This window comes from Carya illinoinensis, chromosome 11 (genome assembly GCF_018687715.1).
Source record: "Carya illinoinensis cultivar Pawnee chromosome 11, C.illinoinensisPawnee_v1, whole genome shotgun sequence".
In the NCBI taxonomy this organism is placed as follows: Eukaryota; Viridiplantae; Streptophyta; class Magnoliopsida; order Fagales; family Juglandaceae; genus Carya; species Carya illinoinensis.
In genome coordinates, this window is record NC_056762.1 from 27,033,990 (window position 1) to 27,059,363 (window position 25,374).

At 38.0% G+C, this 25,374-nt stretch overlaps 1 protein-coding gene across 1 annotated transcript; it reads right to left on the bottom strand.

Annotated features, from left to right (window-relative positions):
* Nucleotides 1-4,823: 4,823 nt before the first annotated feature.
* LOC122282338 lies at nt 4,824-8,543 on the bottom strand. Its single transcript, XM_043094298.1, has 6 exons — nt 7,232-8,543; nt 7,024-7,081; nt 6,470-6,867; nt 5,891-6,373; nt 5,542-5,614; nt 4,824-5,433 (listed from the first exon to the last, which is right to left on the bottom strand). Exons 1-6 carry the CDS (start codon nt 8,541-8,543, stop codon nt 4,824-4,826), a joined length of 2,934 nt encoding a protein of 977 aa, XP_042950232.1.
* Between the last annotated feature and the right edge of the window lie 16,831 nt (nt 8,544-25,374).

Below are 25,374 nucleotides of genomic sequence, written 5' to 3' on the forward strand. Positions count from 1 at the left end.
TCCAATTTAACCATCTCTAATTAACTCAAAAAAATAGCTTGTTATGCCAATTGATGTGCCACCCTATTTATTGAGTCTGAGGTTATGACTGATTGTAATAGATCTTCTATAAGGACTCATGTAATGGCTGAAAGCCATAGTATTGTTTAATGCAATGAAGATACCAACTTTTCAAAAAAAAAAAAAAAAAAAAGAAGTAAGAAACCAAACTAGGTTGCCTAGTTCAAAATGGAAGCTACGTATATATTAGTATCTTAACTTAAATCATTTTATTATTATTTACAAACAATTTCACTACTATATATTCATTGATCTTTTTTTTTTTAATCTAATCTCATTCTCCAAACTCACTACAAAAAATATGGCCTTTTCCAAAAGGGGGATTCATGGCAAAAAACCAACTTTTTGTGGGAAAAAACTCTATTCCCACAGCATTTTGTTGTAGGAAGCTCGTGGCGTAAAACTCGCCGCAAAAATTATTATAGCCCATGAAATGTTTAATTCGTGGCCAATACCTATGGTTTCATAAGACATCTCGAGGCAAGAGCTGATAAAGCTTGTTGCAAAACCACGTCCATTTTTATTTATGCTTGTAGGAATTGGAGCAATTACCATAGGAGTACTGGTGGGTATTATTATCACCCACTAGAACATTGGTGGGTATTATTTTCGACGATTAGGTGACGCCGGAAACTGTTCATAAATTCACCACAAAAGTATGCTAAACCATGGTTAAGTTCGTCATGAGGACTTTTCCAACAATATTTCACGGTAAATAACTATTTTCAACGAGTTAGCATCATTGCAAAAATGCTTTTTCTACAAAGTCTTCCTCGTAGGACGTGATCACTTGAAAAAAGACATTTGTTTTTCCCCTGGACAGTTTTCGTGTCATAAGCTAAGTATTTTCCATGGATGTAGATCTGGAGGGAAAAAAAAAAAAAACTCATGAGATAAGCCCACATTTCTTATAGTGACTGGGCATTTAAGTAAGAAACCAAACTAGGTTGCCTAATCCACAATAGGAGCTACATACATAGCATGCAACATAGCACAAAGTAACAATTAAACTTGCTATTGATAATTTGAAAACATAAAAATATAAGACTTTAGATGAAATAGTTGATATAATACTTATTGTAGATCGACACATGGACTTACGTATGATTGAAGTCGTCAATGGTGGTATGGTGTAGATCTTATTCCCATTCATAGGAGTTTTATGTTGATTACTTGAGATACGTAATAAATAGAATGTCACTCCTAAAATATTGTTGTTGATGATCTAGAAAACATATGGGAATGGGTATAATTAGATAATTGGCAAAGCGTGTACATGTATATATCATTAGTTGAAATCTAATGCTGATTTGTGAAGTTGCAGCTTAGAGTTGAGATGAATAGTGCTAAGTAAAGATGTTTTTGACAATTTCTATCTCACAGGTTGAGACAGAGAGAGTGTTATCATTCATATATATATAGTGACGTTACAAGATGAGCATGACCCATTCAAGGGAGCTAAACAAATGCAAATAAAGCTATGATGAAGGAAAAACACTAGCCTATACACAGAACTATATAGCTGGACTTTCCAAGATTAAAAAGATCAGCTAATATCTTCCTGTGGAATATCCTAAGTATTAGTAGAGCCACATATCTGTTGGATGAGATCTTGCAGACTTGATTCTTGGTCATTAGGATCAGGATTTATGTTTTCATTCTTTACACTCCCCCTCAAACATGGTTGTGGGAGGCAACAGAGGCCAAGTTTGTTTCTCAGTAACTTGAAATGACCTTTGAGTAGTGGCTTAGTAAATATGTCAGCAAGTTGGTCAAGAGAAGTAACATATCGAGTCTCTAAGGAGTCGAGGGCAACTCTTTCTCAAACACAATGATAATTAAGTTCTATATACTTCATTTGAGCATGTAGAACATGATTTATAGAAATGTATAATGCACTCATATTGTCACAATGCAAGGAAGGTGCTTTGGTTAATGGAACTCCAAAGTCTCGAAAGAGAATGGAGAGCCAAGTTAACTTAGTTGTAGTGGAAGCCATACCCTTGTATTCAGCTTCTGCACTATATCGAGCCACAATGAGTTGCTTCTTGGAATTCAAGGAGATATAATTACCTCCAAGGAAGGTGCAATAACCCGAGGTGGATCTACATGGGGTAGGGTATTGAGCCAATGATTTTAAATCTGTCCCGTACCTGTCGGTACGGTCGTAATTTTCAGTTCGGTGTAGTATCTAGTATACTATACCACCTCATTCCATTTCGCTCCAAATTCCGGCCATTCTGGCCTGAATTGGCATTTCGGTCCCTATTCCGTTCATGATTATTTTTGTAATTTTCTTGAACTTATTTTTGTAATTACAAGAAAATGACATTTTAAGTTCACGTACCTTATATATATATATATACAAATATATGATACAAACTTACACATATATGTATTTATTTTATTAGTGTTAGTTTATATATATAATATATAATTAATCTTGAAACGGTATGAGTACCGAAATATTTTTTTTAAATATTATTATTTTTAATAATTTATCTATTTTTTTCTTTATTTTTGTGTCTCAACTCAAGTTTGTGATTTTTCAATATATATTCATTTTATAAATTTTCAATTCTTCCATATATATACACATATATATGATACAAACTTACATATATATATATGTATTTATTTTATTAGTTGTTAGTTTCAGGATTAATTATATATATAATTAATCCTAAAACGGTACGAGTACCAAAATATTTCTTTCCAGCGCCTTAACCAAAATGGTCACCGAAACAGTATTCAAAACTTTGCATCCAGCCCAATTAGTATCGGAGAAGCTATAGAGATCAAGAGTGCTATTGGATAAGATACATAGACCAAGTGTAGTAATGCCTTGCAAGTATCTCAAAATTCTTTTGACATGCTGAAAATGAGCCGCGGTTGGTGCTTGCATGAATTGACAGATATAGGTTACACGAAAGGAGATGGCTGGTCGTGTAAAAGTAAAGTACTATGATCCACCAACAATGTCATGATAAGTGATAGAAACATAGTAGCAGAAGCAAAGAGCTGGTGAGCCTTTGAGGGCATAGGATTGAACAAAGGTTTGCATTCATGCATATGGGCTCAAGTTAGATGTTTCACAATATATCTATGTTGAGATAGAAACAGATTTGTGCCAAATCGATGAACCTTGATTCCCAAAAAATGATGAACGAAACCTAGGTCTTTAATGGTGAATTGCATACTGAGTTGAGAGATTTGCTAATGAGTTTGATGAGGATTATTGCTAGTTACCACCATATCATCTATATATAGTAGAAGGATGAGAATACCATGTGAAGAATGACAGATGAGAATACCATGTGAAGAATGACAGAGGATTGGAATCCCTTGAACCCATAATCAATTTGAAAACTCACACAAGAAATTTAAATTCAAGTCAATGGGTAGAGAATTTAGACCCATTAAGAACTCGTTTCAAGAACCTAGATTATATTAAAATCTAGACCCGTTAAAGAATCCGTCTCAAAAACCCAGATTACAAAGGAGGAATGCTACAAATGTTGTGATTTACCTTTGATAAGTTCAAGCATTCAATCAAGAACTAGAGGAGATAAACTCAACTCACAATGAATAAAATTCATCAATTTTTATAAATGTTTTCATATATCTATTAAAATGAGGCTATAAAGAGTATTTAAACTAAAATCTCACGAAACTCTAGGTAAAATAAAGCCTTATCTTTCAAAAATTCCCCTAAGTGAATAAGGCTGCGACTACAGTACCGCGCTATAGTAACTCGGCTACAATAACCATCTCGAAACCCTAGTTCAACAAAATAATATTTTTCCCAACATGCTCTTAAGTCATTCTTATAATAAACCTAATTATTCTAAATTAATAAAATAAGTCATTTAAATGAATTAAACAAGTTGAAAGCCTTAAAGTGCCCAAAGCCTTTGAGTCATGTTGTTGCCCTCTTCCATAGCTTATATCAAATTAATCAAAACTGAATCATCATCCTTCAAGCCTATCTTGAATGTTGGGCTCTTGCTAGACCCGTCCTAGGTGGATTACACCAATCCATGCATCACTTCCTTGCTCTTTTTAGCTATCAATCTTGTGATTGCTCCATCTGAAACTTGCAAACGATCTCTAAGGCTTGGTCCACCTTGGGCCCATCAAAGCTGGAGTAAAATCCAAGCTGTAAGAGAAATTCACTAGGCCTATCAAACCAAGCTCGAGGAGCTTGTTTTTTTAGGCCATACAAGACATGATTTAATTTACACACATGTAGAGGGTGAGCTGAGTCCACATATTTTGGTGGTTGCTGGTTTGATAGGCCTAGTGTGTTGAGAAAGACATGGTTTGATAGGAGGAGCTTGCATATAAACTAGAGTGTTGAGAAAGACATGGAGGAAGGCATTCTAGCTCTAATGAATAAGATGCCCTAAGAGCCTTTCTAAAAGGCTTTCTTCTTCTTCTTCTTTTTTTTTTTTTTTTTTTTTTTTTTTTTTTTTTTTTTTTTATGAAGAGTTAGGGCCACATGTCCAAGAGTGACCCCTTCCCAAATTTATTAACAAAAGCCCTCACTTCCGGCAGAGGAATACCAAAAAATACATAAAGACCAAACTAAAGCCAAAACAATACATGCCTAAAATAAATCTCCCAACCCACAAAGACATACCTATTAACAAAAACCAACTTCAAGACTTCTAAACAACATAACTCCCTCTAACATAAGGTAAAGACAATTTATCCAAACGAATCAAACCTTTAAGAAATTTTGGAACATGTAACAAAGACCGCTAAACTAAGGTAGAGCCATGAGCTCCCATTTTAGCTAATAAATTAGCCGATGCATTTCCTTCTCTATAAACATGATGAATAGTAAAAACCCCACCTGCATACAATCTCATAGCCTCCTCCCAGAAGTCTTCCAAATACCAAACTCCACAATGTTTCTTCTGAATCCAAGATACACAAATCAAAGAATCAGACTCAATGTCCACCTGATTTAGTCCCAAAGCTCGACAATATTTCAACCCTATTAACAATGCTTTCAATTCCGCATGGTTATTAGAACCCACCCCAAGAGAGCATGAAAAGGACAACACCATATTGCCATGCATATCCCGAATAATACCCCCCGCACCTGAACTTCCTGGATTACCAAGACTGCATCCATCTATATTCAATTTCAATCTACCATTTTTTGGCTTTTTCCAACAAACCAATTTAGCCTGCACCTTTTTAATAGGTAAAACCGGTATGCTCAAGTCCCTCAACCTTTCCTCATCAACAACACCAATCTTAGTAATAGTTGTTAAGGAATTTTGCACTCTTCTTAGCCACACACAAATAGACCTCCAAATCTCTTCTGTCAATATGGTTTTACCTTCCATCCGTGCCTTGCACCTGCATTGCCACAATTTCCAAATAATAATAGAAGGAATAAGGCCCATAAGATTACCCACCTGGGACTTGGTAGTCGCCCGTCTAAACCACATTAACACCAATTCAGACCATCGTCTATTTGGATCATAAGGAAGTCCCAAGATAAGAGAAAACCTCTTCCAAATCTCAGAAGCCACATCACCTGCAGCAAGAACATGGTTTAAATCTTCATAGGCTCCTCAATCACAACAGTTACACTTGGAAGTAATGGGTATACCCACCCTCCTCAATCTATCATCAACACTTAAACTGTCATAGAAAGCCTTCCACATTAAAACAGAGATTTTTTTTGGTAGAGCTTTATGCCAAACCCACTTTGCCCAGGTCACCCTTGGTGCAGTAACCCGAACACATTGCCATGCACTTTTAGTAGTAAAACATCCATCCTTATTATGAATCCAAACAAGGAAATCCTGACCATCTTTGTGAACACCCAAAAAGCTACAAATCTCCTCTGTTTTTTGTGCTCCCACTAATCTTTCCAACACATCAATATCCCAACCATTTTCAATTCTAACATCAGCCAACCTCATACTAGATTCATCAATCACTGGATAAGAATTAGCAAGAGGACCTTCATTTAACCAGTTATCCCACCAAAAAGAAATATTCCCCTCACGAACTTTCCATTTTGAATTTTCTAACACCGCTGGAATACATTTAACCACTATTTTCCAAAATCTAGACCCCTTCTTAGGATCCATTAAGGAGATATGGTTATCCCCAACATATTTAGCACGAAAAAATTGTGACCAAAGATCACTCCCAGTCATAATTTTCCATGCAAATTTCATGTGTAAAGACTGCTGTACCTCATCAAAATCACGCAGCCCAATTCTCTCCTCTTCAGTCGGCTTACACATCAACTTCCATCCCGCCCATTTCTTTTTCCCCTTACCATCTTTTTCACCCCAAAAAAAAGAACTAAGCACCCTGTTTAGAATTTTCAAAATCCCTTTTGGCACTTGAAGGATAGACATAATATGAATTGGCATACTCGACAAAACATGCTTCAACAAAATCAATTTGCCCCCAACCGAAAGACACTTCACTTTCCACCCCCCAAGCTTATTCCTCACCCGATTAAGAATAGGATCTAAATGTAAATTTGTAAGCCTTCCAGTAACAATCGGTGCACCAAGATAGGTAAAAGGAAAATTACCTTCTATAAAACCAATGATATTCATTAGATCCCTCTTCCGCCTTGTAGAGAATTGCTTCGCAAAATATATTGCCGTCTTCTCCTTACTCACTCGCTCCCCGGACCAAGACTCATAAGTCTCAATAACCTTCATCAACTCTCGCATTGACTTTTTCCTTCCATTTGTGAATCTAACTACATCATCTGCATAAAGAAGGTGAGAAACAAGAGGCGCACCTCTCGGATGCGAATAACTGATAATATTACCACATAAAAAATTCTTCTTAAGTAAACGGGAAAAAACTTCCTCCATAATGATAAAAAGATATGGAGATAAAGGATCCCCCTGTCTCAACCCGCGCCCTCCTTGAAAAAAACCACAAGACGTCCCATTCATCATGACTGAATACCAAGGCGACTCAATGCAATTTTTAATCAGAGTCATAACAGAAGGAGGAAAACCAAATCCTGCCAACACATGTAACAAAAACTCCCACTCCACTCTATCATAAGCTTTGGCCATATCAAGCTTCAAAATAACATTACCACCCAAAGCCTTTTTGTTAAGAGAATGCACAATCTCTTGTGTGAGACTGATATTATAAAAAATGCTTCTACCTTGAATAAAGGCACACTGTTCAGAGGAGATCATAGAAGGCAATAAAGGGGCAAGCCTTGCCACCAAAACATTAGTGCAGATTTTGTAGAAAACAGAACATAAACTGATAGGACGGAACTTATCAAATCCTGTCGGCTGAGCCATTTTTGGAATAAGCACAACAAAAGAAGCCGTATAAAATCTAGGGAAAAAAACTCCCTTAAAAAAATCCCTTACAGCCTCCACCACCTCCACATGCACAATATCCCAACAAGCACGATAGAAATCTGAACCAAACCCATCCGGGCCAGGACTACTCTCAATAGGAATACTGAAAACAGCTTGTTTCACCTCTTCTTCGGTAGGCAAAGAACAAAACCTCAAATTATCCTCGTCCGAGATCACATGAGACACTAAATCCCCCAAATCTGGAAGTACTACACGATTAGATTGACCCAAAAAATCTATGAAATATTTCATAGCACCATCATGAATATCTTGCGGTGTTTTTAACGTAGTACCATTAGACATAGTCATCTCCATAATCCTAGTTTGCTTCCTTTTATTAAGAAGAGCATGAAAATACCTGGAATTTTTATCGCCATGTTTCCACCATCTAACTTTGGCACACTGAGCCAACCGGATCTCTTCACGATTAGTCCAGGTATCCAGTTCCATCTTTGAAGCCAACAAGTCCTGCTCCACATCTTCTTCATATCTCACTTGCAACTGTTCATCCAACCTCTCTATACGAGCCTCCAACTCCTGAATGTGTCCACTCGTCCACCCAAAAACTACCTTATTCCATGCTTTTAGAGCAACACTCACCCTTTTCAATTTTGCCACCATTTTCATGAGAGCACCACCAACATCATTTTGGTCCCAAGCCTCACGAACACATCTAACAAAATCAACATGATCCACCCACATTTGCTGAAAATGAAAAGGCGCCGGCCCATACCCTTCAAAACTCTTCACGAATGAAATGACCATAGAAGCATGATCCGATGATGTACGAGGTAAATATCTCATAACTGAATCCGGAAAAGCATCAAGAAAATGTTGATCAACCAAAGAACGATCCAACCGAGCCCAACTCCTTGAATTTCCGGCATGCTCATTGCACCAAGAATAACTCTTACCCAAATATTTCAATTCCATTAAACCACAATTATGTATCCAATAATTAAACTCCTCCATGGCCACCACAGGTCTAGGCCTACCACCATGTCTCTCCCCATCATTCGCTATAATATTAAAATCCCATGTTACCAACCAAGGATCAGTAGAATTACTCTCCCTTGCAAGCTCATCCCACAACACCCTCTCCATTGCTCACATAAACATTTAGCATAAACAAAAGAAATTTTACACTTCATCCCACCATTAGCAACAAGAACATAAATTTGTTGGCTTCCACAACTAACCATACTTACATTAACATCATTCATCCACAACATCCACAATTTCCCATTCCACGCACCATTTGAAAACCCATAATCAAAACCAAGCATTTTTTTAACTTCATCCATTTTTTCATCACATAAAAGAGGCTCCGCAATCACAAACATCTTCGGCTTATATACTTTAATAATTTTTTTCAACCTACTTTTGGAAGACTTCACCCCTCTAACATTCCAATACAATATTGGACTAATCATAGATTGAGTTTAGAGGCACAGGTAATTACCCGTTTACTACTACGTAATTTCTTATGACCATCCTCCATCTGTTTTTTTACTTCCTCCCTTATATCCGAATTAGAGGACACATCATTATGCAAAACAAAATTTTCCTCCCCCATCTCCAGATCCGATAAACAAGCCATAAGTGCATTACTATCCCCTATCAACTCCTTCTCTGTTCTCGGCTCAACCAGCTGAAAATCACGTACTTGTTCTGCATGGGCTACCACAATAGAAACAAGATCCTCCTGCGACACATCAACTGGAAGCAGCCTCGGCTCTTCAGTCATACTCTGTTTCTTGCACAACAGCATCATTCTCCGCATGCCCCATAGCGTCTTCCATACCCGGTTCTTCAGTCATACTCTGTACGTGCACCGCGGGATCATCTTGAGCCATCTCACTGCACTCCACTGCTCTCGGGACCTCCTTCACAGAATCAAAACCTGATCGTTCCAGCACCTCTGAATTGACAGGCACCATCACCGCCGAAACAGAGCATAGAGCCTCTACATTACCAACCGTTCCCTGATCCTCAGAACCGTGCTCCTGCAACTCCTTCCACTGCACTTCTTCCACTTCCCGTTCTTCCATATTAATTATAGGCTCAACCCTGCCCACCACTACCACATCCGACGTACATTGCTCAGCCACTTCTTGCACTGCAAGGTTCAAACCCAATGACTCTACCTCCTTCAACTGTTTCGGCACATATTCCATCCGAACCTGTTTTTTCCCTTTTTCCTTCCGTAGAACACCCTTCTTACATGTCTTCAAGTTATGGCCCTGGACTTTACATAAAGAGTAAAAAGCCAGCATCGTCTCATATACAACCTCCTGCAACCGACTTGTAGGACAAGATGGTGCACCAATCCAGAACGAAACCAGGGGGGATTTAGCAACATCAACCTCCAAGCAGACCCTTGCACCATCTGTTCTAGTGGCACACCTTGTAGCATTGTCAATCCAAATAAGCTTTCCAATAGGCAACGTGATGTTTTTCAAGATAGATGGATGATAAAAATTAGGAGCCAAGCCAGGGAGAAATATCCAAACGGGAACCACCGATGGCTCCTCCTCCTCAGAAAAGTCATGCGTCCAATGAAATGGACGGTAAACCACCCTGTTTACATCACAAGCTTCCCTCGAGAATGCCTTGTTAAAATCATCCTCCAATGTTAACCGGACAAACACATTCCTTGGCCTTCTCATGGCTGAAACCACCGCCATACCAGACAAACCCCATCTGTTTTTAATGAATATCCGAATCGTATCCAACGATGGCCTCTGCCTAAGGAACTTTAGCACCAGTGAAAACCGAAACGGTTCAGCTGACTTCAACATCTCCTCCTTTGAAAACAAGAAGTAAACTTCTCCATCTATGGTTTTGTGAACCCTTGGTGGCAACTACACATCAGGAATCGGCTGAGGGGCTGCAGAAACCAGTTCTGCAAAGGATTTGTTGGCCGTCAGCATGGGGCCATCAAAGCCCCTCACGACATCCATGCAAAGAACGTAGAACAAACCCTAGCAGAGCAATAAGGGTAAAAACGTCCGAGCGAAACATTAATTTTTTACATACATAATATAATTATATATGAATTATATATTATATAATTATAATATAATTATAAATAAAAGGCTTCATATAGGCATTCCCAACTAAACAAAGTTCACATACAAGTAGGTTTACATTAATGAGCGACCCCAATAGGTCTTCTCTAGTTAATCTAGCAATTCTATCTTTTCCTATGTGGCATAGTCTAACATGTCATTTCAATGGATTAAAAACAACATAATCATCATTTACATGAAGACCATGGTAAAAATGTCAATGTAAAGGCTACTATTAGCATGTTGGTGCAACCATGGGGACCTCCCCCTTCCAAGAGTATAAAAGTCAATTGGGACAGAGTCGTGCTACACCCACCGAGGTTGTAGCACGAGAATGGCTCCCGAGGAGAGCAATTGCTCTTTTTTTAATTTTTGTTTTTAGTTTTTTTACTCATTTTTTTCATATCTTTAAATATATTTTTTTTAAATTTGTAACACCATTAAAAAAATATTTCTTTAATCACTAAGTAAAAAAAATAAAAAAAATAATAATAAAAAATTTATCGGGATGAATCCTCGGTGGGAGTATCTTTTCTCATTGGGATATTGCCACTGTACAACCCCCTTCTCTAAGTTAGGGATGTCACATGCTTATGTACATATAGCCAGGCAAGAGACTTGTATAATTTAATGAAACATTGTTCTTCACTTACAAGAGTTTATAAACTAAACTATCTTAATAAAATAGAACCAAAAATCTCAAACTAATTGAAATGAAAATCACATAATAAAGTCACCAAGTTCATAGTCTACACCTTCTAAACTTGGCCCATTTGCTCATACTAATCATCGTCCTTACCTAGGTGATTTAAACATGAAATAAAATTAAAATGAGTCGAAAACTTAATAAGAAACTCATCACAACATAAACATAATAAATGTAAGGGTTTTCATAAAAGTTTTCGTGCTAGGAGTTTAAAATCATGACTAATCATACTGATTCTTATGCTATGCATGACTTGCCTTGATTTATCTAAATTAACTAACTAATATGATTTAACTGATTTATCTTACTGATCCGATTTATTTGACTAATCTTACTAATCTGATTTATTCTGACTGATCTAACTGGCCAATTTATTGTTCCTAGACTCTACCACAAGTGCATGGGTTGGGATAAATAGAACAGGGCAAAAAGTGTATCATTTTCAGAAGGAGGAGATTCAAGTACCAATTTATAAAATTTCCTATATTATTTAGACGATCCCAAATTGATGTGACTAACTACAAATTTTTAATCTAAAAATTCAAATATGAAAGTTTCTTAGGGCTTGGATTTCATCAATTGAATTCTTTCAATGAGTTTAAACATGGTTACTTGCATTAATGTTTTGCTAATTACAATGGCCAAATTCCTTTCTTTCTTTTTTTTGTTTTTTTTTTTGTTTTTTTATGTGATATCCTCTTTCAAGGTATAACACCTATACCTATATTAATCCTATGTCTACTTTCGTGATCACATAAATTAACACAAATTCATTATGCTCTGTGGAATTATTGAATGTACGTCAAAATGGTGTGTATTTAATTCTAAACTACAATGCCAAGGTTTGATGAATTCATGAACTAATATTGAACTTCAACTTTCATTACTTTATTCAATATCTTAAGCATGCAATTCATGGCTAGTAAATTGCAATAATGGAAACCAAAATCATTAAATTGCATTTAACAATAGATATTCGACACAACCATACTCAATCATAGTAAAAAGTCAATGACTACATGCTAGCCCTAGAATAAGAAAACTAGCAAATCATAACTGATAAAACAATTCAATTACTTTTCAAACATAAATTCGAATTCAACATCCTTAATAACAATTCAGCAACTAAAAATTAGAGAAAGAAAAAAAGAACTCTGTAATTGCAGAAATAGTGAGCTTTTTTTTTCTTCTCAGAATTATAACTGCTCCTCTCAATCCTCCTCCTCTCAATTTCACTCCAATAATATGCTTATATAAGGTAGAAGAGAAATCCTAAAGGTTTTCGTGATTTCCCTTAAGAAAAATAGCCTAATTTCTAGGATTTATCTTGGCAGCTGCGTATGAGCTTCTAGAGTTCGAATTCTGAAATCCTTATTAGAGGAAAAGTTGTAACCCTTTAAGATAACTTTCAAACCTATCAAGAATTGCATCCATTGGATAAGTGAGTAGACTATCTCCTAGAGCATTTTGAATTTGAATTTCTTGTGGATTCCTACTATGATTTCTTTTTTTTTTTTTTTTCCTTCATTCTCCTTTTTCTGGAACTTTTTCTGTTTAAAACCCTCCTTCCATATCTTTAGGCCATCCAATCCATTTAAAATTGATTCTATTTTTAAATTTTAAAACAAAAGATATTCCCCATATAGGTTGCTAAAAATTCAGAATTATTGGCTTGCCCGACTTCTAGCTAGATTTAGAGCATAAGAATGACATAGTTTGAAGCTAGGCCCTTCATGAAAGTTTTAGTTTTTAGCTTTCCAACACACCCAACTTATCTTTATTATGACTTCTAGAATTCTAGATACAGGTTGACAACCGAAATAGGGTTTGGGCTGCAATAAACTTTTGGACAGATTCAGACTTTTTTGTTCTTTCTAAGTTTCAAACTTCAAAATGGCAGAACTGGATTTTGGACTCTTCATAAACATTTTAGGCCTACCTCTTAGCTTTCTAGAAAGTGAAACAATACCTAAAACTGAGGTGTATAGCTCCAGTTAGAACCCAAAAACCAAACTGTATTATGTTTTGACTAGATGAACCCAACTAGGATTTGTTCTCTAGGCCTAGCCTAAATTGTGTCTCTTTATATCTGCCCAATTTCAACCTATTTCAATTAAACATCTGTAAAATATAAAGAATTTTCTAGGATTAAATAAATATAAAAGACACATAAAACTCTAGACAATCAAGCTAAGAAACATACAAAACACTTTAAATCAAAACAATTAGGATTAAGAAAATGTATGAAATAAATTCCCACATCACCAATACACTTAACCATGTGTGCAAGGTTGTGCACCAACTTTCCCTGCTACAGCAAAGGAAGCCGATTGTGCAATACTCTGGCATACTACGCTAGACCATACTTGAGTCTGTGGCTTGCACGCCCACCCTGATGTGAACTGCAATGGTACCATACATCTGAATGGTCATCTGATTTATTGGTTAATTGATATGATGTTATTTTACACTTGAACGTAAGATAGCTTATGTGTCTTATGTGACATGAGATGCATGATATACATACTTATATAAATAACTATAAATGGATTTGAATATGATGTTGAATGACATGATTATGTACCATACTGGGTGACATGCTTGCATTTGACATGAGTGGTACATAAAAATGGCTGTCAATGAATTGGCTCTAATAATAATTTATATCAGTTGAACTATGATGGTCCTAATTTGTGATCATATTACTTACCTCTCTGTACTGCTTCTTGAATCTTACTTCGAAGTTTGTCACTTATACGAAGCTTTAAATATCACTAAATATGTTTGAGATAACGTGTAGTAATATTCTACTTGATTGATATATACCATGGAGAATAATTTAATAAATATTATGATTCATCCAAAATTATTGAATAATAAGTATCATATAATTAACCATATTACAATTTAATAAAATACTTGGGTTAATTCAACTTCATTAAAATAAGCCACGAAAACCTAAATGGATTTACTTTCTTAAATTGACATAATTATTCAAGAAACCTGATAAATATTAATATAATTTAAATATCCTTAACATATTCCTTTTAAATTTACAACTTAGTACATAAATATAATAAAATTTGTCAAAGCCAATCGTTTAATCTCGTTTAATAAAATAGTCTTAATAATATTGAGTATTAAAATCATTGTAAACTATTATTATAAACTACTAATAATCTAATACTAAAATCATATTTCTAATATTAAGGAATCACATTGGATTTAAGACTATTAATTAACACATAATTATTTAAATACCAGTATTATATCTAAACTTAAATTGTAGTTTAGTAGATAATATATTTGTCAACTCCTGTAAATGACCGTGGAAAATAATCAGCTCATGAACAGAAATATTAAAATTGCTTGTAAACTATTACTATAATAATAAGATTGACTATTATGTTAACTTAAAAAAAAATGATACTTGGTAATGTAATTAAAATAAACCCTTAATATTTTATACAGGAAAATAAAGTTTATGGACTATTATGAAATAAAATAGGCCCACTTAAAAACCACTAGAATAAATTCTGTAAACAAAATGTTTCATGGCCCAACTAATTTTGAGACATAAATCCCAATTAAATAAGGAAAACGGCCCACGTAAAGCCCACCCAAAATACATAGTTGGCTAATGCTTTGAAAACAAGAAGGGCATAAATATATGAGTAATGCTATACACCAAACTACCATCTCACTTGCATCTTATTATATATGATGTGATGCATTTATCATCATTTGATGATACAGAAGCATGTAATAAATGATCATTCAATGGTAGTAAATGTGCCTCATCTTATTTAGTGGGATGCAAGTAAGATGATAGTATGGTGTATAGAATTTTCCATTTATTAAACTTAGAAATACACTTGGTTTACGGAAGTATAAAACATCACTTATAAACTTAAGGTCAACAAACAAGAAATGAAGTCACTTGGGCGGCAGCAACACTTACCCATGAAAACCAAAGACACCGTGCGACTACAGTTCTGGGTGGACAGACCGAGGTTAGCAACAGTGGCCTCCGTGCATGGTGGTGGAACTTGTTAAGGATGTGTCCCACTTTGCTTCTACAACTGTTCAACCACATAATGTCAAGAGGATCCGCGTAATTCGCTTGGGAAAACTCTAATGCTTAAGTCAGTAAAGTATAACCAAATGATTCAGGATTTAAAAGAGAGCTCAATCCCTCACTATCAAGGGTTACCTAGTATATATAGGCTCATGCATGACACTTATCTTGTTCAGAGTTTATCGGAATGGATCATACTTGATAACCGAAATAATCATATATCTGCATGAGATCTCTATCTTCCCGTGAAAGGTGGTGTGGTGTGTGTGTAACTTTGTTGAGCTTTGGACTCTTTAATTTCCTTTAGTGAGCAAAGGGCCTCTTCTAGTGAGCTTCTTTCATATTGGGTTTCTGAAATGGAATGGGCCTTTGGCTAAATTAGGCCTTCCAACTACCCCACTAATTCTCTTCGCCCCAAGGCGTAAGAAATTTATGTTGATTAATCCACATTGTTAGATTGTTAATGCCTTGCAGAAAGAAAGTGAAACAATCAAAAGCAAGAAACTGTGTGTAAGCACAAAAGGAAGAAAAACAAGCTGCATTGTACCTCAGAGAACCGGTCCTTTAAATGATTGGCCATTTGAGCGATGGCTTCAGGTTGGGCACCAGCAGAAGTAGAGGAGGCACCGCCACTAGCATCACCCTCAAGGATCTCTCCAGGGCTAGAAGCCACCTCGAGCAAGGAAGCCTTCGTAAACCTTAGAGGTGAATCTGCCACCTTCTTTGACAGACCCTCGAGGCGTGTAAGTGGAATGGGGGCGTGGTGTAAGCCAGGTCGGCTTGGATTAGGTGAGCATCTTCCTGTAAAAATTTACCTCATTCCTCTTTGAAGAAGAAGTCAGTGTCTCTCCTAAAGAATGAGGCGTGGAGGGGAGGAAAAGAAAGGCCTTCACCACTGCCAACCAAAGAAGGTGACTAGCAAGGTCTCTGGGGCGGCTTGTTTTGCCCCGATCTTGTCACATGCATCCTCACGACAATAGGGTGTGCACTTTGCTGCATCGGCATGGTCGCCATCTAGGAGTGTGGAAGCTCCATCCGCCCCATTGATGGGAAAGGCACTTGCCACCTCTCCACGAATAGCTCCAGTCGAGGAAGGTGGGCAAGCCCTCACACCCGTGATAGAGTCTAGGTTGAGGGCAGCCATCACTTCAGCATCCAACTCGCCTTCCCTCACTGAACCCTCTAAAATGGAAAATTCAAACACAGAGTTGGATGCCAGAGGGTGCACCTGCTAGGGGCGCGACTCAGAGGGAAGCAGCCAAATCAAAGAGAGCCATGTTGGCTAAACCCTCAATGTCCCTCAGACCGGAGGAACACGACTGGGCAGAGGACCCATAGGGTGATTGGAGTGTAGCAGTAACTGGCAGCATGAAAGGTTGGACCTAATTGACCCCAGAGGGTGTGGCAACTTCCTCTGACTACGGTGCAGAGAACGCAACAGTGGCTGGCTACACAAGTGTACGGGTCTGGGTGTCCTCCAGGGGCACCAAAGCTTTTGTAGGTAATGGTACTGGAAGCACAGCTATGGCTGGTGAAGTGGGCGTTTGGGGAAGGGCCTTTAGAATAGTTCCTTTTAGTTCCTTTTGTGGAGGAAAATGGAGAGAAGAGCCTTTAGAATAGTTCCTTTTTCTCTGGCTTTCATCTTCGTTCTTTTTCTTGCTTCTTTTTTCCCTCTTCTCTACTTTTTCCTCCTCAGATCGCCTCTTTTTCTCTTTCTTTTATTGTACAGCGTGTCCATGCCTTTTACTTTTCTTTAAGAATTTCAGTAGAGGAGGGGGAATAGTGTCTGAAATTATAAATGAATGCCCTTGAACATAGGACCCATTGGGAGACATCAGGAACCAATTGATATAACCGGGCGTCAACAAAAAGTCGGTCCAGAGATCATCGAGGTGAGCTTACGAACAGTTTCAATTTGGGCCAACTCCAGACACGACAAAGGTTCCACAGTAGCCCACAAGCTCTTATCATTAGGTAGAGGGCGCCAGATTGCTCTAACTGGAAAATCTCTGAAAATGTCTTCTTGGGCAGGAAACTCCTAGCCCTGACCTGATAATAAAGAAAAACTTGGTTGTCCAAGCTTTGGCGTTGGAGTACTGGGTCTCAAATCGAGCCAAGGTCTGCTGGTTATCTTTCTTGCGAAAGCTGACAACGTTACCCTTGGTAGCAACATTCACATTGTAAAAGGCTAAAAATTTCTTAGTAGTTTAATCGAGATAGGGATTGTTAAGAGGCTCTAGGACCATACGAAAAACAATGCAAGCACAGAGATAAGCCCTCAGTGCAAAGGTGTGTAGTTGAGCCAGCGCCAAACCAAGAAGGTCCAAGATATCGCGAAGAGGGCAACAAAAGGGGAGCCTCAACCCATGTGACAAAAGTGATACAATCACGGCAACTTTACTGGCGAAACCCTTGTGATCACAACATCCAGATTAGGGAGCCTCCATCACTGTTGTTTTGGGGATGCGATATTCCTCCCAAATCCGTGGAAAATATTTCTCTTGGAGGCCTGAGCACCACACATACCCATCGAAGGTCGTGCCTTTCGGGACTTGGAAAGGTTGTATGGAGCTGTCATCTTGTTCAGCCATAGAAATTGAAAGGGAGAAAGGAAGCAAGAAGATGAAGAAGACAAAATGGGCAAGAAATAAAAGCAAGAAAGGAAGCACGAGGAAGAAAAGCGAGCATAGGAAAAATTAAAGGAGATAGCGAAGGGGTATTTAAAGAAGAATGAATACGGAATGCCAACAGCTGTAGACATCATGGCCTGACATTGAAGCAGAAAAATAACCATCGCACAAAAGTTCCCCTTCCTTTTCACCATGATAGTGGGAAATCATGGGGGCTCCTCGATTTTTGAAATAGTGAAACTGTGCAGGAAGGAGAGTATGAAAGGTCGGTGGGCACTCAAGGGTTCATAAATGGCGGTGACTTTAGAAAAAGATGTGGAGATCAAGGATGACCAGAGTCAGCCACATGCTAAAGTTAACGAACCATTGGAGCTCATGATTTTATATGTGGACCACCTTGGAGCTACCACAAGCATTGGAACATGAGTCCTGCCGGCAGACAAAGAAGCCCTAAAGCAGTTGTTGATAGAACATAGGGATGTCTTTACATGGAGCCACGAAGAAATGCCTGGTATAGATAATGATGTCGTTGAACACTGCTTGAGCATGGACCTTGTGCACAAGGCAGTGTGCCAGAAAAGAAAATCGTTCAGTGTGGAGAAGTACGTTGCCATTAACAAGGAGGTAGAAAGGTTGCTCACAGCTAGTTTCATTAGAAAAGCCCATTATCCAAAATGGTTGTCCAACGTGGTCTTGGTAAAAAAGGCAAATGGAAAGTAGAGGATGTGCGTAGACTTCACAGATTTGAATAAACTTGCCCAAAGGACAGCTTCCCATTACCATGCATCCATGTTATCATGGATGCAATGGTAGGATACTGTATGTTGAGCTTCATGGATGCATACTCAGGTTACAACCAGATACGGATGCATGCAGCAGATGAGGAAGAAACCTCGTTCATGACAAACCAAAGACTATTGCTACCAGGTCATGCCGTTCGGATTGAAGAATGTAAGGACAACCTACCAAAGGTTGGTCAATCAAATGTTTAAAGAACAAATTAGGAAGTCTATGGAGGTCTACGTGGACGACTTGTTGATAAAAAGCAAGGAGCTCGCCTTGCACCTTGAAAACCTGTGAACGGCATTCGGGATCTTACACCACTATAAAATGAAACCCTACAAAGTGTGCCTTTGGAGTCCAGTCGGGGAAGTTCTTCGATTTTATTATGTCTGAAAGAGGAGTTGAAGCCTCCGTAGAAAGGATAGTAGCCATACTCTAATAAAGCCACCGAGAAATCTTAACTAAACCCAGTGGTTGGCGGGCAGAGTAGCCACTCTGGGAAGATTAATAGCTAGGTCAATGGACAAATGTCTCCCTTTTTTCCAAGTACTGTGAAAAGTGTATCCCTAGAATGAAGATAGTGATAAGGCGTTTGAGAACTTGAAGCAGTACCTAGCCAATCTGCCTCTTCTGAAGCGGCCAAAGAAAGGTGATGTGCTCTACGCATATCTAGTGTCTCCCTGCATGCTGTGTCCACCGTCTTGGTGAAGGAGGAGGGGATCGCCCAACATTCCATGTACTATGTAAGTCGGGCTCTCAGAGGAGCAAAAACAAGGTACCCTCGGATGGAGATGTTAGCCTTTGCCTTAGTAACGGCAGCTAGAAAGCTCCGCCTGTACTTCCAAGCTCACACAATAAGGGTGCTTACAGAAGCTTCGTTAACAAAAACCTTAAGGAAACCAGACAGCATAGGAAGATTCATAGGATGGACGATCGAGCTGAGTGAGTTTGATCTAGAATATGAGCCAGGAAAGGCAATTAAGGAACAAGCACTAGTAGATTTTGTGGCAGACTTCTCAGGTTTTTTCCAAGACACGGTAGCCTCGTTGGAAAAGCCATGGGTACTTTCATAGATAGCTCATCCTACCAGGTGGGTGGAGGCCTGGGAATACATTTGTTAAGCCCTGATGGCCAAGAACGGTACTACCTAGCCACACTAGTGTTCAAAGTGACAAACAAAGAGACTAAGTATGAAGCACTCATAGTGGGACTTTCTATAGCCACCAAGATAGGGGCAACCGAGATAGAGGCCAAGTTAGATTCGCAGGTAATGGTGAATCAGGTGTTGGGCTTGTATGCTACTAAAGGTGATAAATTGAGAAAATATTTAGCACGAGTTTGGGAGGTGGTGACCTTTTTTCGTATTTCACCATAACTCAAATACCAAGGGCAGGCAACGAAGTCGTAGACAAATTGGTGTGAACAGCGTCAAGGATAGAGGAGGCTCCCCTCCCATGGCGAGTTGAAAGAAGAGTCATTGAGGTCCCCGCCATTGGCACAGAAGTAGGCGCCATGGGCTCCAACATCCCAGATTGGGCAAGCGGGGTGGTTAAGTACTTAGATGAAGGAAAGCTACCGAAAGCAAAGGAAGGGGTGAGAAGGATAAGAAGGAAAGCAGCAAGGTTCCTGCTCATCGATGGAGTCCTTTATAGAAGGGGTTTCTTTGCCCCATTGCTATGATGCATTTCCACACAAGAGGCACAGTACGTATTAGCAGAGATACACGAAGAAGTATGTGGAAACCATTCTGGTGGAAGGGCCTTGGCCAGAAAAGCAGTCAGGGTAGGATACTACTAGCCCAACACTTTAAGGGATGCTCGAGAATTCACCAAGAATTATGTTAGGTGCCAGACGTATGCATTGGTACCGCATGCCCCCTATAGGAGTTAACATCTGTGATAGTGCTATGGCTTTTTGCCCAATGAAATTCATGATAGTTTCCATAGATTACTTCACGAAGTGGGCAGAGGCAGAACCGTTGGAGATCGTGACAAGCAAGGTCACAGCAAAGTTCTTGTGGAAAAACATTGTTTGTAGATTCGGAATCCCACAGACAATGCCAATGTTAAGAACGTGTTGCACTTCCATTTTGCAACCGTTCAACCACGTAATGTCAAGAGGATTCGGGATAATCTGTCTAGGAAAACTCTGATACTTAAGTCAATAAAGTGTAACCAAATGATTCAAAATTCAAAAGAGAGTTTGATCCTCACTATCAAGAGTTACCTGGTATATATAGGCTCATGCCTGACGCATATCTTGTTCAGAGTTTATAGGAATGGATCATCACTCAATAACCGAAATAATCACATATCTGCATGAAATCTCTATCTTCCTGTGAAAGGTGGCGTGGTGTGTGTGTAACTTTACTGAGCTTTGTGATCGGTGCAAAACTGCAAGTGCACAGTATCGTAGTTTTATAGTAAAGTAATAAGAAGAGTATCGTCCTCAGGGATTAGTACTTTACGTTTGTCAAATACCAAAATTATACTAAACTTGATTTTATCTAAAGGAATCACTAAGATTTTTGTAGTTGCAATCTAAACTAGATCAACTCAAAGAAAAATGTGCAAAGGAAATAACACTGACGTTCGAAGATCAAATTAATGGGAAGAAAACTTCTAGGAAATTGATTTCACCTACTTCTTCACTATACTTTTCTCATCCAGCTAATTTAATTTAAATCTCTTTTGTCTATTAGCAAATCTCTAATTCATCCAAAAGCCTCTTTCGATAGTCAATTGGAATTGACTCTTGGTTATCAATTCACACAAGAATATGCAAATTCAATAATCAAGAACGCAATAAGACCAATGATTTAATTACTACATAGGTTCATACAAGTCTTTCGATCTCTATACTTACCTATGCTGAAATATCCAAGATCTACCCTATGATTCCCTCTTTCGACAGCAAATCACAAGATTACTTATCATCTAATCAATGGCCAGTTAATTAGAAGCAATAAATTTAGAATAAATCAGATAAACAAAGAGAAAATTGCATTAAATTAGCATAGACAATCAAGCATAGTTCGGAAATAGGTTACATCGTTTTCCTAGAATGAAGAAAATTTAGCTCATGCTAGAAATGGAATTCAACATAAACGAATTCACCATAATTGTTCTGAGAAGATGGGAAGAAGAAAATAAACACTGAAAAATCCTCCTTGCAGCCTCAACTAGTCGTCAAAAGCTCAAGGGAACGATTCAACACATTTCTCTCGTCCGTGCTCGTGTATGATTCCAACGTACGTGCAATAATTGGAATTCCGTCTCCAAAAACAGATGAATTGAATCCCTCTAACTGTGTTTTTCTCTCCCAAGAAGTGTTCTCCAGTCAAAAATTCGCGGCTCTAGAGTGAAAAATTGCTTTTATATGGTCTCACGGCGGAAGACCCTAATTCTGTCAAAATACGATGTTCGCTCGAGCGGGGTGTCGAGTGCGCGTCGAGCGTTCGACTCTGCCTGATTTCGTTTGAGCGTCCTATCGAGCGCACATCGAACGTTCGACTCTGCCTGAATTCGCTCGAGTGGCCAATGTCTCTGCTCGAGCAATCTTTATTTTTCAGCAACCCGCTCGAGCTCCCTGTTGAGCGGCAGTCGAGCGTTTGAATCTGCCTGAATTCGCTCGAGCGGCCAAAAGCCTCCGCTCGAGCGAACTTGTAAATCTGCAATATGAAATTTTGCAAGTCATCAAATACCCCCAAACTTACAACTTTGTTTGTCCTCAAACAAAAAAAGAAAAGCAAATGATAGTTTAGGCAATATCGATTCAACCCGAAAGAGAAGTATCATCACTCACGAAACTTTTATGAATTTAGATTTCATCTCTAGTATCTTACTCTTTTAACATCAAAGATGGCAGGAAAATCAATCAAAAATTTTGCAATTTGTCAAGCAAGAGTTAGGCGTTTACTTCAACCTAAAGCTAAGACCTTGAGTGTGTGTGTGATATAGTCAATTTAACCTCAAACCACCTGCAAACTCAGATAAAAGTAGAACAACCAAAATCAAAAGAATTCTCTTAAAACTTAACCCCATAAGTCCACTTTTTAGAAATCCTCTCCACTAATGTAGTCAACACCAAAATCAGAGATCAAAAGGTCTTTAATAAGGTTGTAATGATAGGCCAAAGGGTGAGGGTTAAGAAAGAACTGGATATGGGAAATTAAATCAAACTGGGAAAATACATAGTGAAAAGAACATTAAAAGAGAAACTCACATGATTCAAATCATAGCTTTTTCTTGGCAATATGCTCATACTTGTGGTATTATTATTGCTGTAATCACTGATGTAATACCAACACTTCCCTTAACAAAATCTGAGGTAATTCACATTCCGCTTGGCGACTTCTTTTTCTTTTTTTTTTTTTTTTTTTTTTTTTTTTTTTTCAGTCACTTCCTTTCTTCTTCTTCTTTTTCTTTGATCAAACAGAGCAAACATAATACGGTTCATCATGAAACCAATTTTCTCTTTTACATGTAACTCTCCACGAAAGTATTTTCTCAAACTATCAACGGTAGATTCATTGTTTTTCAGGCTTAGAGCGGGCATGGTTTATGTAGTTCAAAGAATCAATAAAGGCTCATGAAGGCTCAAGGGGGTTGACTATGGAAATACACCATGTAATGATGGCATGACATTTAGGACGGCTGGGAAAGCTTTTTGGTTATGCCAAAGAAATGCCTAGATCATTTCTCTGATATTTGGTCTCAACTAGGATTTCGCTTCAAGGACCCATCAACGGATTCTAGAGCAAAGCAAAATCGAACCTCCCTCTTTCAATTAATTCAACTTCTTCTCTTCATAAGCAAAATGGAATAAGAGAAAAACGACTATGTGCTCTATTGTGTTCAAGGTCAAAGATTTAAACCAAAGTACCCACAAAACTTCACTTGACATAAAAGAAATTTTTGAAAATTTTTCTCAAAACCATCTTCAATCACAAATTTCAGAGTCATAGAGAATTCAATCTTACTCCAATGCATGCTTGGTAAGAGAATCAAACAACCCATCAACAACCCATGACTTAGAAAACACGAGGATCAAATGATTATAAGAGTTTACACCCCCAAACTTAAACTAAACAATGTCCTCATTGTAATACAAAAGTAAAAAGGATTGAAGAAATAAAAGAACTTCCCTGGTTTCATGGTGAATCTTCCGTAGATTAGAATTTTTCAGCTCTTTATTCTTGCTAAATAATCCTGCATCAAAAACCAATTTATTAAAACTTAAATAAATCAAGATAATAAAATAAATGAAAGAAAGAAAGATAGATTTATGGGTTGCCTCCCATAAGCGCTTGTTTTAAAGTCTACAGCCAGACTTTTCAATGATCATCAATTAGGATCTCCAAGAGGAATAAATGCATAGTTCCTCTCCATTTGCTCTCCATAGTAGTGCTTCAATCTTTGACCATTAACTCTAAAAATATTCCCTGTCTTGTCTTTCAAATCTACTGCTCCAAAAGAGAAAACCTCATGAATTGTATAAGGACCCGTCCATCTTGATTTTAACTTTCCTGGGAAGAGTTTGAGTCGTGAATTGAAGAGTAAAACTTGTTGTCCTGGAGCAAACTCTCGCCTAAGAATCTGTTTGTCATGCCACTTCTTCGTCCTTTCTTTATAGATCTTTGCATTCTCATATGCATCATTCCGGAACTCTTCCATCTCATTCAATTGAAGAAGTCGCTTTTCACTTGCTGCCTTCAAATCAAAGTTAAACTTTTTTACAGCCCAATAAGCTCTATGCTCCAACTCCACAGGAAGATGACATGCCTTTTCAAACACTAATCGGTATGGAGACATCCCGATAGGTGTTTTAAAGGCTGTACGGTATGCCCACAAAGCATCATCAAGCTTCTTCGCCCAATCCTTTCTATTGATTTTGACCGTCTTCTCAAGGATGTTCTTGATCTCTCTATTTGAAATTTCAACTTGACCATTAGTTTGAGGATGGTAAGCAAGTGCTATCTTGTGCTTCACACCATATTTAGAAAGAAGATTCTCAAACAACTTGTTGCAAAAGTGAGTCCCTTCATCACTAATAATAGTTCGTGGAGTGCCAAATCTTGTGAATATGTTCTTGTGCAGAAATTTGAGCACTACCTTTGCATCATTTGTTGTTGTAGCAATTGCTTCCACCCATTTTGACACATAGTCAACTGCTAATAAGATATAAGCAAAACCAAAAGAAGGAGGAAAAGGCTCCATAAAATCTATTCCCCAAACATCAAATAACTCAAGTATCTAAGATACCTTTCAATGGTAACTCATGACGCCTTGAAATATTTCCCATACGTTGGCACCGGTCACAAGTTTTCACCAAAGTGTAACTATCACGAAAAATAGAAGGCCAATAGAACCCACTTTGAAGTACCTTAGCTGCTGTACGGGTGGCTCCAAAGTGTCCTCCATATGATGATGAATGACAATGATGGAGGATGTCTTGCATCTCTTCTTCCGGCAAACATCTTCTAATGATTTGATCAGGGCATCTTTTGAACAACAAAGGCTCATCCCACAGATAATAATTCACATCATGCAAAAATTTCTTACGTTGATGATAAGTAAGATCAGGTGGTAGAACTTTACAAGCTAGATAATTAACAATATCAGCATACCACGGAAGCTTGATCTCACATGCAAACAACTGCTCATCA